This window comes from Xyrauchen texanus, chromosome 35 (genome assembly GCF_025860055.1).
Source record: "Xyrauchen texanus isolate HMW12.3.18 chromosome 35, RBS_HiC_50CHRs, whole genome shotgun sequence".
Lineage (NCBI taxonomy): Eukaryota > Metazoa > Chordata > Actinopteri > Cypriniformes > Catostomidae > Xyrauchen > Xyrauchen texanus.
The window spans coordinates 34,206,289-34,220,347 of record NC_068310.1 but is presented as its reverse complement, the minus strand read 5'-3'; the positions used below and the strand labels follow the sequence as shown (position 1 = coordinate 34,220,347).

At 36.1% G+C, this 14,059-nt stretch overlaps 1 protein-coding gene across 1 annotated transcript; it reads right to left on the bottom strand.

The window, feature by feature from the left end:
- Positions 1–584: 584 nt before the first annotated feature.
- Positions 585–6,963, bottom strand: LOC127628889 (OTU domain-containing protein 3-like). Its single transcript, XM_052105843.1, has 8 exons — positions 6,842–6,963; positions 4,791–5,054; positions 4,565–4,713; positions 4,261–4,373; positions 2,930–3,052; positions 1,639–1,753; positions 1,371–1,564; positions 585–1,219 (listed from the first exon to the last, which is right to left on the bottom strand). Exons 2-8 carry the CDS (start codon positions 4,991–4,993, stop codon positions 1,055–1,057), a joined length of 1,062 nt encoding a protein of 353 aa, XP_051961803.1. The 5' UTR covers positions 4,994–5,054; positions 6,842–6,963; the 3' UTR covers positions 585–1,054.
- Positions 6,964–14,059: the final 7,096 nt, after the last annotated feature.

The window sequence follows — 14,059 nt, the reverse complement described above, 5'->3', positions numbered from 1 at the left end:
TATAATTATACATTGCATTACTAATATTTAATAATTATAAAAGCCTATTTTAACATTTGATATTATTTTCATGACAATTAAGCACATTCAGATGGTGATTCTCATTAATGTAATGAAGAACTGTTTGACTGTAATAGAAAGATGTTTTTATTTAAATAAGCAAATATTGAGTAAATCAAATACTACCATGATAAATACATTATTAAATATTGTATTTAAAATATAATTATTCAAATTAGATATTTAGTTTTTTTAATATATGTAAAAAACATTTAATCATATTTTTTTTTTTTTAATTAATGTTTTTTTTTTCTTTAAATAAATGATAATTAAATATTTGTTCTTTTTTAAATGTATTAGATTTCTCGCTTAACGGTAATGAGAACTGGAGGTAGGGAATTGTACTCAAAAAAATCTAATAAATTCACAATGCAAAAAATCTTAAAAGGGCTTCATTTTCTTTTAGCAAAATATGATTATTTATTTTGTGAAATATGACCTGGATGTGTTCATGATAGATTTTGTGAGATTTACCCTTTTAGTAAACAAACTAATTTCCAGACAACAGCAGACAACAATTTAAATCCCATTTGAAAAGTTTCTCCCATTTATTTGTTGGATTCACCGTAGTATGAGGATGCTTAATTTAAAAAAAAAAAAAAGATGAACTCAAACCAAGATAAATGAAATGCTCTTTTACACGAGGAGCGTTTAGAAACCGAAAATATGGATGGAACCAAAGTTTTCTATAGGATTAAGGTTTAACCATACGTCCATCATTAATCTTAATTAATCTCTTGCTTCTCTCAATATTTTTCGGATGAGTTCAGATGGATTAACTGAAAGTAGTTTCGGTTCATTTTTGACTTAAAAGAATATTCCTCACAAAAATGCAATCTCAAGGAGAGTGTACAGCTCGACCAATCTTGACATGCCACCTTCATGCTAAAGAAACACTCTCAAATCATTCAGCACAGTTCACTGTACAATAAACTACAAGAAAGTTCCTCATTCATTTTAACCGTTCTCAGAGTCAGTTATGCCCATGTTTGATCTAGATGCTCAGGGTGTTAAGCGCTGGCACAAGAGTCACAGGTTCTGCTACGTTCTGATTCTGGTCATGTGCCCCTCTCCCCTGCAAAACCTTCTGTCTGTGTCTCTCCTCCTGACGTTTCTTCTTTTCCAAGCGCTGTTGCTCTTTTCTTTGTTTGCTAGAGAGCTGTAAAACAAAGGAAACCATTATAATTGTCATTTTCAACAACTTTGGGAGGTTTTCAAAATGTAACCTTAAATTTCTTAAAGGGATAGTTCTGTACTTTTATTATTCAAACCATTATCACTGTCATTCAAACCAATGTAGCCTCCCTTACCTTGGGTTTGTGTGAGCTGCTGCCATCTGCTGGCGATACATTGTCACTACATTCAGCTTGTATGCCCTGACAAAGAGGGTGTGTCCCTGATGCAGAGTCTCTCTGTGCTGATTGGTAATTCAGTTCAGACTCCAGCCAATCACTTTGGCACTTCTGTGATGTGGCACTTGATTGACACAGATTCTCTGATTGGCCTGTGTGCAGAACACAAAGCTTTGCGTAAATAATAAGTTAAAGAGAAAGAAAGCAGATTTAGAAATGTACTGACTGTCAGCGCAGAGCAAACTCATGATCAGCTCTTCATCTTCAGAGACAGATCTGGCGGGGGAGGCGTCTCTCTGCTTCTTCTGACCCTCTCCAAAGCGTCTAGAATTATTCAAATTCTACCACAACAAGAAAGAATGGGAAATGTACATGCAAAGAGGTTAGCCATTCAAAGCGTGACTCAATTACATATAGTCGTGTTGAAGGTACAGTTGCAAAAAAAGTTGAATTGTAAAGGTCAAAGACAGGGTGGAAAAAAATCTGTTTTAAGAAACCATGATTATCATAATTACACTTAAAGGGATAGTTCTTTTAAAAAAATGAAAAGTCATCATTTACTTACCCTCATGCCATCCCAGATGTTTATGATTTTCTTCTGCAGAACACAAATTAAGATTTTTAGAAGAATATCTCCGCTCTGTATGTCCATGCAATCCAAGTGAATGGTGATCAGACCTTTGTCGCTCCAAAAATCATACAAGTAATCCATATGACTCCACTGGTTAAATTCATATCTTCAGAAGTGATATAACAGGTGTGGATAAGAAACTGATCAAAATGCAAGTAATTTTCTGACTCTAAATCTCCACTTTAACTTTCACTTTCAAGTGTGAACGTGAAACTAAACAGGCACCATATGTGACTTTCAGATGTAAAAGTGAAAGTGGAGATTTAGAGTAAAAAGGACTTAAATTTTGATCTGTTTCTCACCCAAACCTATTATATCACTTCTGAAGATATGTATTTAACCACTGGATTCATATGGATTACTTTTATGTTTCCTTTATGTGATTTTTGGAGCGACAAAGATCTGATCACCATTCACTTGCATTGCATGGACCTCCAGAGCTGAGATATTCCTCTAAAAATATTTGTTTGTGTTCTGCAGAAGAAAGTCATACACATCTGTGATGGCATGGGGGTGAGTAAATGTGAATTTTCATTTTTGGGTGAACTGTTCCTTTAAGGCGAAACAAAAAATGATACAAAAGTGTAAGGCCCCTTTAAGTAAACACTCAATGTCAATAAAGACATTTTGACAGACAATAAGCAGAAAAAAACATATTTATAAAAATTGCATTCAGGCATTCATCCTGAAAAAAAGCCTATTATTATGAATCAATATCATATATATATATATATATATATGTATACCGAAATGTTTTTTTTTTTTTTTATATTAACATCTAATAAGAGTAAATATTTAATATATTAAATATACAAACAATGTTTAATATTTAGACCAATGTGGGCGGGGCTGACCTGTCTTGATTCTTATGTTTTAGTCTACAGACCTCTATACATAGATGCGCTGGGCTCTCAGAGTTATCTCCTATTTTTCGGACACTGTCATAGTGGTCTCCATAGCGATAAGCGATGTGAAGCTCACGGCATGACGGCTTCTCTGTACCATTTATCTGAAAGTAAAAAGGAAACAAATACAATTGAAGTGACAAATCACCAAAAATTATGATCCACTCATCATTTACTCACCCTTGTGCTGTCTGGTATGACTTTTTATCTTCTGCAGATCACAAAGTTATTTTGAAGGATGTATGATGTGATTTTGTCTTTGGGGTCAAAAACTTTCAAGCTTTGAAAACCACATAAAGGCAGCAAAAAAGTAATCCATACAACTCAAGTGGTATAATCCAGGTCTTCTGAAGAGGTACTATCTCTTTGGGTGAGAAACAGAGCAAAATTTAAGTCCTTCTTCTCTATAAATCTTAACACCCACAGAATGATTGTGTCCCACTACTTGAGTGAAGCTTGAAAGTTTTGGACCCCATTGACTTACATTGTATTGACAAAAACACCTTATACATCCTTTAAAATGATCTTTGTTTGTGTTCTGCATAAGAAAGATAGTCACTGTTTTTGATGGAATAAGGGTGAGTAAATGAGGAGAGAATTGCCTTTAAAGGGATAGTTCACCCAAAAAATTAAATTATCTTATCATTTACAGTTTCTCACCCTTATGACATGCCAGATGTGTTCGACTTTCTGTCTTCAGCAGAACACAAACCAAGATTTTTAGAAGAATATCTCAGCTCTGTAGGTCCATACAATGCAAGTAAATGGTGATCAGACATAAAGATAAAACAAAACATAAAGGAAGCATAAAAGTAATACATATGACATCAGTGGTTAAATCCATGTCTTCAGAAGTGAGATTTATAGGTGTTGGTGGGAAACAGAACAATGTTCAAGTCCTTTTTTCTCTCTAAATCTCCACTTTAACTTTCACTTTTAGTTCTAAAAGTGCAACTAAACAGGCACCACATGTGACTTTCAGATTTAAAAGTGAAAGTTGAGATTTGGAGTAAAAAAAGGACTTAAATTTTGATTTGTTTCTCACCTACACCTATTATATCGCTACTGAAGATGTTGATTTAACAATTTTTTTTCTTGTATGGACCTACAGAGCTGCGATATTCTCCTAAAAATCTTAATTTGTGTTCTGCTGAAAACAGAAAGTCATACACATCTGGTGTCACAGCAGGTGAGGATGAGTAAATGATGAGAGAATGTTCCTTTTTGGGTGAACTATGCCTTTAATAAAAACATGTTAATGCTTTAGAAATACAGTAATCAAATAAATACAAATAAATAATTTATCCATCACCTCCCACAATGGAGCATTCAGCTGATGAATAACCACTTTCACTTGTTGGCTGCGAGCAAAGGCCACTATGGCATCATTGCCAGCAAACATGCACGGCTCGGAGAGGTTTGACACTGTGAAAGATAAATTAAAACAATATAGATTACTGTAATGATATAGCAGCTGATGCAAGAGCTTATCTGTTTGATGGATAGGAATGTGTAAGTTCAGTCAGAGTGCATTGCAGCAAAACATTGCTCAACATTAGTTGCATGACAACCATTACCTTTGCAGATGCTTTGAAAAAAGCTGATAAAAGACTTACAATGTTGAGCGAATGGCACATCATCTTCAAGGAATGGCTCAAAGTCCTGCCTGTGCGTTGTCATGTACAGTACCGTCTCCTGTCGCAGATGCAGGTGACCTCGTGAATGGCCTTCTAGCTGATCTCCAAGAGCTCGGAACAAACAGTTACTGCAGGAGAACACATGAACAACTCATAGAATACAGACTGCATAGGACTGTCATTACCCTCCAATCTCCAGACATACCCATCTCCAGGCACCTCTCTCAGTTTGAGACCCAGAGCTTGAAGCTGATTGGAGAAGCTGACAAACTCCTCCCCTTCATCTCCTGGAGGTCTGTTCTTCTTGTCTTTCGCCAGAGCTCTGCGGGCTGCCCTCTCATCTCTCTTCTTCTCTAATTCACACTTTCGGTTTCCTCTTATGGGCTTCCCCAACTGTTTCCTTGACATGGTGGGGTTGTTGTTTCACACTGATGAGGTCATAAATCTTTCACACAAGCACAACTGCAACCTACAAAAACACAACACCATAATATCATAAAGTCAGTAATAATAAGATACAATATTGCACAACAAAACTAAAAAGTGACACACAGTTCATGATGTAAGCAAAAGATTAAATGAAATCTCCTGAAATCCATCTGTCGTCATTCCTTTAAAAAAAGTAACTATAGTTTTACCATACCAAACTGGGCAGATGACATCTTGCCCTTTTAAACAACCATTCTCTTTAAAACAACTCTTTTAAAATGACCTCAAATAGTGTTTAAAAAAAAATAAGAAAAAAGCTAAACGGTGATTAGAAATGGTGACAAGTCACAGCACATAAAATATACACTTTTCCTTTAAGGAGTAATTCACCCAAAAAATGAAAATTTTCTCATTATTTACTCACCCTCATGCCATGCCATCTGTGTATGACTTACTGTCTTGAAGAACATTTCAGCTCTGTAGGTCCATACAATGCAAGTGAATGGTTGCCAGAACTTTGAAGCTCAAAAAAGCACATAAAGGCAGCATAAACTTAATCCATACAATTCCAGTACTTTAATCCATGTCTTATGAAGCGACACAATTGGTTGAAGTGATCCTTTTTATGGTACATCTTGCCATTGCAGTCTCAAGGCACGATCATAATTTCATTTTCAAGCTCGATTACACGTCCTAGTGCTTGACACGTGTGCAGAGCGCTTGATGGCACTAGAAAGTGTAATCAAGCTTGAAATTATAATCGCCAAGTAGGCTGCTGATGACAATTAAAAATAATATTGTGGTCTGTTCTCACCCAAAATCGATTGGGTCGCTTCAGACGGCATTGATTAAGCAACTGAAGTTTTATGGATCACTTTTATGCTGCCTTTATATGATTTTTGGAGCTTCAAAGTTTTGGTCACAATACACTTGCATTGTATGGACCTATATAGCTGAAATATTCTTCTAAAAACCTTAATTTGTGTTCAGCAAAAGTAAGAAGGTCATAGACATCTGCGATGACATGAGGGTGAGTAAATATGACAAATTATATAAATCGCGCACACACGCACATGATTTTGACTCACACCATTGACATCTAATGAAACAAGGGATGCAGAAGTCAGTAATTGTTTAGTAATAGACCTACAATATACAATATACTATAAATAAATAATGATGCCAACACCTTTCTGAGGATATTATTTTACCTGTAGTTCTGCTCCAAAATCATTCACAAAATTGTAATTTTGACACCCCTCTACAAAATTCTGGATTACTCATTAAATATTGATCCAAAGTATTTCATATTTTGGGAAAGTTTCTGAAATTTGTTTGATTTGACCCTGTAGTTACAGTGGAGTATAACTATGGTTATAACAGTACAATTTTGAAATTGATCACCACCAATAATGTAAAGATTATACATGTTGACATTTAAACGAATAATTAATACACAACGACATGTATCATTGCAATGTCATCTAACAACAAAAAAATATGTTGCAGTGATGCATTGTGCAGTGATGCATTTGATTTACTTAACGAACAACATCAAAATACAACAAGCCACTTAATCATATTTACAGATGTGGAATTGTTTGTTGTACGTCTAGGCCGAGTCACTAGAAGTTGATAAACTATAAATAATAATACAGCAATAAATCCATCTGATTTATGAATTAGACACGGATTAAGGATAGAAAAGGAAAAGTAATGTGTATGTGACGCGTATCTTATGAACACTGTCTAGTTTGGAAGAGTTTCTACAACTAAATGAGGACATTTATTCAAGAGACACGACAGTAAACGATTGTCTGTACTCACATTATCAGCTGACAAAGAGAAACACGATCACTGCATGAAGAATATGATCACAAGTTCAAAGAATCTCACTGTATGTGTTGTTTACATCCTGAAGAGTGCGCGGGGCGCTCACTTCCGCATCCGGTTGTGCTTTCAAAATAAAAGTGCGAGTGTCGAATTCATACAGGTATTATAAATAAATAGAAATGTTATGTTATTGAGTTGTTTTGAACATTTGGTGAAGTGTTTCGTATTCCGGCCCTCTAGAGCCATGAACTGCATATTTATATGTCTCACTAATCTGTTTGTAAAGCTACATAAGATTCTTAACTACATTTCTATATGAAAAGAACTCCACATACAACTATTATTATGATATAGCCTTCTCGGGTAGTGCATCTACTAATGTAAGTAGATCTTAAAGGTGATGTAAGCGATTTTAGTAACTGAGCCACGCCCCTTATTCCAAAACCCCGCCTCCAAAGATAATTTTGACAACAAAACCCAGCAAAAGAGATGTTTGTTTCTGTGGCTGTCAGATACAACAGTAGCTCAATAGCGCCCTCAACTGACAAACATTATGAATCATAGCCTCAATGACCCGCTGAGACAAAAATAGGCTTTTTCCAATCAGTGGCCATATTCAGCAGCTTTACAAGATTTGCCTACTTCACTGAGATTGTCTAGTTTCACCGGATAGTTCAGAAATGCCCATCTTGGTTTGGAAAAGCCCACTGATTACTACATTGAGATTCCCTAGTTTCACTGGGTAGTTGAAAAACGCCCATCCCGATTTGAAAACTCCCACAGACTGAAAAACGGCCATTATTGTTCCGCAGACACCTATACTTCGATCCGCTTCAACTACAACACTACGAGAACGAGCAAAATGACTGACAGGTGAAAAGCGCCAATGTCCATAGTCCGCGAACACATTTTTGTTAGCTGTTTACAAAGTCTACAGCTGTCACAGATATCTCAGGACACTATTCCTACTCCATCTTTAATGGAGTAGGAATATTTTTGCATTTGTGGATTGTGCATTTACAGGTGTTTACAGCACCGTTAAAGGGATAGTTCACACAAAAATGAAAATTCTGTTGTCTTTCACTCACGCATGTTGTTCCAGATATTCAAAGATGTAACAGCTGTTCCGGGCAGGTGCAAGACTTCAAAGGCACTCGGGAAACAGTAATGCAAGGGGCTTTTTCACAAAACATTGTGGTGAGATCGAAATCACCTGTCAGGACCTCAGACCATAACCAAACCGAAGTGAGCATGCTTGTTGTTGGCCGGCCACTGTCGTGCTTCAAACATAAAGCAGTTGTGTATGAGGGGAGGCTGTTGGGTTTGGACTTTGGTCGGTGCGCATATTCCATCGAGTCTTCTCAAAAACAAAAGACAATGATGTAAACAGGAAACTCAAAGTTATGTCAGCACTCTTTTTTTTGTATCCGTCGCATTGTGTAAAAGTTTCCTTGATTTACTCCCAGGGCTGGACAGGTAATCAGGAATACCGGGCATTTTCCCGGTGGGCTGATGCACTTTGGGGCCAATCAGGGGCAGACTGGCCATCGGGAGAACCAAAACGGGCCGAATGGGCCGCGATAAGCTAAAACGAGCCTCCTCGTTATGCAAAATGGACCGCAAAATAGACCACAAAACGGCTTCAACATATGCAGAAAAGGACAGCGAACACCAGTTAGAGTAACACATGCTTAAGTATTGTGGCTATATTTTTGAATAACAGTGTGTATTTAATGTTTTGTGTATTGGACCCATTTACTTTCGTTGTATGTGCCTTACTGCATGTGATTGTTTTCTTTCGAAAAAGAGGAATGAGTTGAAAATATGAGCTGTGGTAATCAACGTTGTGCTACAAATGCTGTCAAAAGAGTTGAAATTGTTTTAAACCCGAAACACTCCTCGTATGAATAAATGTCTATGATTGAATCTAAAGTTAAAAGCAGTGCTGGTTTTGAGAGTAATATCTGCTCTGAGTGCTGTACTCACTTCACACTTTTGTCCAATGACTTATATACAGCAAACTTTTTGGGGGTTTTTCGTCTCCGCTCGTAAAGTGATGTTCAGCCATCACTGTTGAGAGACTGTTTTGGAAGTAACTCTTGAGCCACTCCCATCCTTCCACATCCCACCCCTTTCCCCTCCCACATTTTTACATATTTTCACACCCATTTGATGAACCTTTTTTCAATCTGAGGTGTAAACAATTGGTGATGAAATAGATGGGTTTCATCACATTTGAAAGGAGAATGGAGAATATTGGACTAAAATAATTGTATCATGTTTATGTGATAATCACGGCAACAAAAGAATGAATAGGGCATTTTGAACAATGCTGGATGTTACTTCAACAACCCAGTTATCATATGACACAATCACTTTTTGAGCAAATCTGGATTTATTTAATGGCAATCAGAGATAGCACACTCTTCACATGACTTTTATACATCCTTTATAAATAGTTGTCATCTTATAGAAAATCATTACACCATCTAAACACACATATGTAACAGTCAAACTATCAAGTCAATTCCCTCTTTCTGCTGCTCTGCAGCTCTCGGTACAGTAACAGAGTCCGTACGGTTCCTCTTGGCGTGTTCCACGACTTAGTGCTAAAAGCAGAACATCTTAAAGGCTGAACTCTCTTGATATGGGCGTACGACAGCAGCAAGGCTGGAGCCTTATGAGGCATGTAATCTGAAGCTCATACGCCTCTTTCTGGTCTCAGGGTGCTCCTTTGCCTTGGCTTCCATCACAGCATCAATTTCGTCATTTTCTGGGATGGTGGTCTGTAGTTCCTGGGTCTGCTGTTTTACTGTTATCATCTCCCGGGACTTTAGAATGTCAAAGTCAGGTTCATCTTGGCCAGGAAAGAAGGAGGAGGCAACCTGCACCACTCCGCTAACCATTCCCAGGATGGCAAAAGTGCCGCCCACTAGGTAAACCTTCAGGCAGCCCTTGGAGGGACCGGCAATCAGCAATTCCTTTGCAAATGGGATGATTTCTTGCAAAGTATCCATTGTGGTTCGTTTGTGTTACGTCTGTAAAGGAGATCAAGATAATTAGCATTATGGTGCGTTCATATCATGTCGGAATTACAGTAATAAAGAGATTCCAAATGGTAAATTCTTGCTGAATTTTGGCACAAATAGAATGCCATAGTCTATGGAAGCTTGATGCTGATTGGTCAATCGTGGCATTGCGTGGTCAAATTGAACCATTGTTTCTTGGCAACGGATTTAATACACAGCTGTGCTAGTTCTTTTTCTTCTCACAAATGTAAAAAATCTCAAATTAATTCAAGTTGCTTGAACATTTCAGCAATGTAAATCTATGGGATTGTTTTTTGGGTTTTGATCATCTGCTTTGCACAAACCGTAGCCATAGCTGCCCAAGTTAGAACAGTCTTAATGTTTGGGTTACAACTCATAAATCTGGTCTTGGTTTAGGGAGTTTGGAAATGTCTGTAGAAAAGCAGTAGCCTTTGCCAAGTCAACATAATTAGTAACTGTAGTAAATGCTACAAGTATGAAGTATCATAACCTAATGGAGCAAGCAATATCTTCAAAGCTGTTCTTGAGTAGTTGCCACCTCAGAAACACAAAGCATGGTTATAAAGCATGGTATCAATTAATACGCTTGGACAAGATCAAAGCAGCAGCAAAGTAGAAATACACAAAGATAGAGAAAGAGAGAGAGTGTGTGTGTGTGTGTGTGAGAGAGAGAGAGAGAGAGAGAGAGAGAGAGAGTGTGAGAGAGAGATAGAAATGAATTAATCTCAATGAAAATATATCTTGTCCTTACTTGTACAATGTAGAAGAACCCTCTCGGATGATAAGTCCTTGTTAGTTGTTATCCTCAGAGTTTTCAGTAGGCGCAGAGGTACAGATGCTCTGCCTATTTAAGGATAGTGGGCATCTGTGTACACCCACTCAGTATGAATATTCATGAGGCTGGAGAGAAGGTGCAACTTTTGTCCAAGTTGTTTCATGTGAGTGGTGGATGACTGCACGGCTGCTGGCGAGATGTTAAACTGCTGTCTGCCAAGATCACAGAGACAATACAAGCTGAGGAAACTTCTGTTGTGAATAAACACGTGACGAAACACTTTTTACCATCACTGCATGTGACGAGCGTGCATAAACAGATGCAATCCCGGGTTTATTTCCCCAACAAAAAGCACTTGATGACCCAATTAGTGGTAGATGTCATGTCACGTGAAACAAATTAATGCTAAATCTTTTGGATTACTTCAAATTTCAGAAATGTTTTATAGTGTGATTAAGTACGGTATAGTCTGTAGACTGATAAAAATCTTTACTGAGGGATATTTCATTTGTTTAACTGTAAAGCTTGATTACCTGAAGCATATGAAGACAGATGATGTTAAACATATTATACAAAAACACCACCAAAACAAAGCACTATCTTCTACCTTACAAAAAAGTACTGCAGTTTGGCACCATGTGCCAGTGAAGGCATGAGATGGCAGTGATTACCATATTCACATGTATATACCATGATACTAACATGATACTCCATGGTATTACCAGGTCCAGCAACAACAAAAACTTTAATTACCATACAATTATGTTCTAAAAACAGGATATAACCATGTTATATGTCCCCCAAAAACATGGTACTATCCTAGTATATGTCCAAAAAAAACATGATATCATTATGGTAGAAATGCACAAAAAAAAAAAACAACCATAGTATAAAAAAAATTATATTACCATGGTACTTTGTTCCAATAAAATAACAAAAAAACAATGAAATAAAAATGATAAATGTTCACAGTACTTTGTTACAAAACCATGATTTTACCAATGCCCAAATAAAACATGGTATTACCATGGTAGAAATGCACAACATAAAATTAAATAATAATTTACCACAATACCAAGTTAAAATGAACATGATATTAACATGGTACGTGTCCAAAACACATGGTTTTACAAATGGTACTATATATCACAACAGCTAAATTACATTAATTAAATAAAATTAAATTAAATTAAAAGATATATATATATATTTATATAACCACGGTACATGTCCAAAGAGCATGGTATTACGTTGGAACTATAAATAAATACATAAATAATATGATAAATACATAAATAATTTTTTACTATGGTATATGTCCAAAAAAGAAGGAATTACCATGGTAGAAATGTACAACAACAGTAATAATAATATAACACAGTATTATAATATTAACACGGTACAAGTACAAAACATGGCATTATAAAATATAAATATAAAATATAAATAAAAATCGAATCTAAAAACAACAACATACATCAAGATAATTCACCACAATATTATGTTTTATAAAAAACATAATATTACGATAGTACATGTCGAAATAATTAATAAGTAAATAAGTAAATAAATATGTTAATGCCATGTGCAACAACAATAACAAAATGAAATGATCATAGAACTGACCAAAAATATTTATTTAATCAAGTAGTCTTTCCAAAAAACATGATATTACCATAGTACCATTTCTTAAAATAAATAAATAAACAAATAAAATGTGGGTAAAACCTCTTTGTAATTGAAGGCAGTTGAAAATATACACATAAGGGGAATCGATTAATGTCAGAAAGCCATAAAAGTAAACTGAAAGCTACTCTTTGCTCAATACGGGAAAATAGACTATGATTAGATGCCACATCACTCAGTGCGTGACCGTTACTCCACTGCCCTGTGCAAGCTCTTCAAGGCTGATTTGGGAAACTGATAAGCTATGCTTCATTGAATATTAAAGAAGATATCAATTAAATATTTAACTTTTAGCCTTTATAACAATATGATACTTATTTACTTTATTTAGTATAGAGTTACTTTTCTTCCTGAACAACTACTGTAATTTAACATATGCCTTGTGTATGACAATATTCCAAAACTAAACCAAGTTATCAATATAGTCTGTAGTCCTTTAAATGGTGTTGCAATCATCATTAATGGGTCTCTTGAGATGCTGTCTGTGTATGAGGGGAGAGGGGAACATTGGGCAACACTGCAGAATCTGAGGACACGACATCAAAGCATACTTTTGACCTGGTTTGCTGTGATGTGTGACATGCACTCTGTCCAGCATGCACAGACAGGGTTCAATGCATGCAGCTCAACAGACGTGACAGTTCACTCTCTATATGGTCCAGGAAGAAACAAAACCTGAAAAAATAACAAAACTGACTGCTATATTATTGACAGATAATTATAGGAATTATTTGCCATTGTTTTTTTATTTAAACATAATTCAGAAGGATGCTATTACAAACGGTGCATTTTTAAATGCCACCATTGACCAAAACACTGTTGAATCAAATGTTCAATTGCAATTATGCCCAAAATTGCAGTCGATATGTTCATAATGCCCAAAAATGCTCACTAGGTTTTGAAACAACCAAACATGGTATTAACTATTTATGCTATTTACTTTTTTGTTTACCTGAATCGTTGACCACATCAATAAATTATAGAAGTTGGGAAAAAAGTAGGCTTTTATATCTCGCAATTGTACATTCATTTCTCACAACTGCAATATAGAAGAATATCTAGATGGCACTGAATTACTGTAAGACATGACATCAGCTGGCACCTTTGACACAGAAGAGCACTCTAAGCAGTAAGGATGGCAGTGATGACTTGACAGTCTCGTGCAAATCTGCACTCGGGTGAGTGACCCGCACAGCACCTACAGGTTAATCGCAGTACAGTTCAGGTGGATTAATGCTAGTCATAATTTGTTAGCTGGGGCAACCTAAAAAAATTAGACCTATGTCCAGAACTGGGCCTGGGGTCAGCTTGAAAAGAAAGTCTTTACAGTGAATGGGCTGGTTTTAAAAGGATAGGTCACCCAGTAAATTAAAAGTCTGTCATCATTTACTCACCCTCATAATGTTCTGAACCATTATGACTTTCTTCTGTGGAACACAAAAGTAGTTATTTATAGCAGAATGTCCAAGCTGCTCTCTTTCATACAATGAAAGTGAACGCAGTATAGTGACCTCGACACGCAAGCAAAATGTTCAAGATTTTCAGTGAATAATTACTTAAAGGGATAGTTCACTCAAAATATTTTATTCTCTCATAATTCTCTATTTACTCTCTTGCAATCCTAGATGTGTATGAAGATTTTTGCATGAATATTTCAGCTCTGTAGGTTGTTATAATGCAAGTGAATGGTGACCAACATTT

What these genes read in the sequence shown, in the direction of transcription:
- LOC127628889 (XM_052105843.1), bottom strand. Translation starts at nt 4,993, where the DNA reads ATGTCAAGGAAACAGTTGGGGAAGCCCATAAGAGGAAACCGAAAGTGT. An exon ending in TGTGCCATTCGCTCAACATT is followed by an intron (nt 4,374 to 4,564) that starts GTAAGTCTTTTA and finishes TATCTTTCACAG; the next exon opens with TGTCAAACCTCTCCGAGCCG. An exon ending in GAGTTTGCTCTGCGCTGACA is followed by an intron (nt 1,565 to 1,638) that starts GTCAGTACATTT and finishes TTCTGCACACAG; the next exon opens with GCCAATCAGAGAATCTGTGT.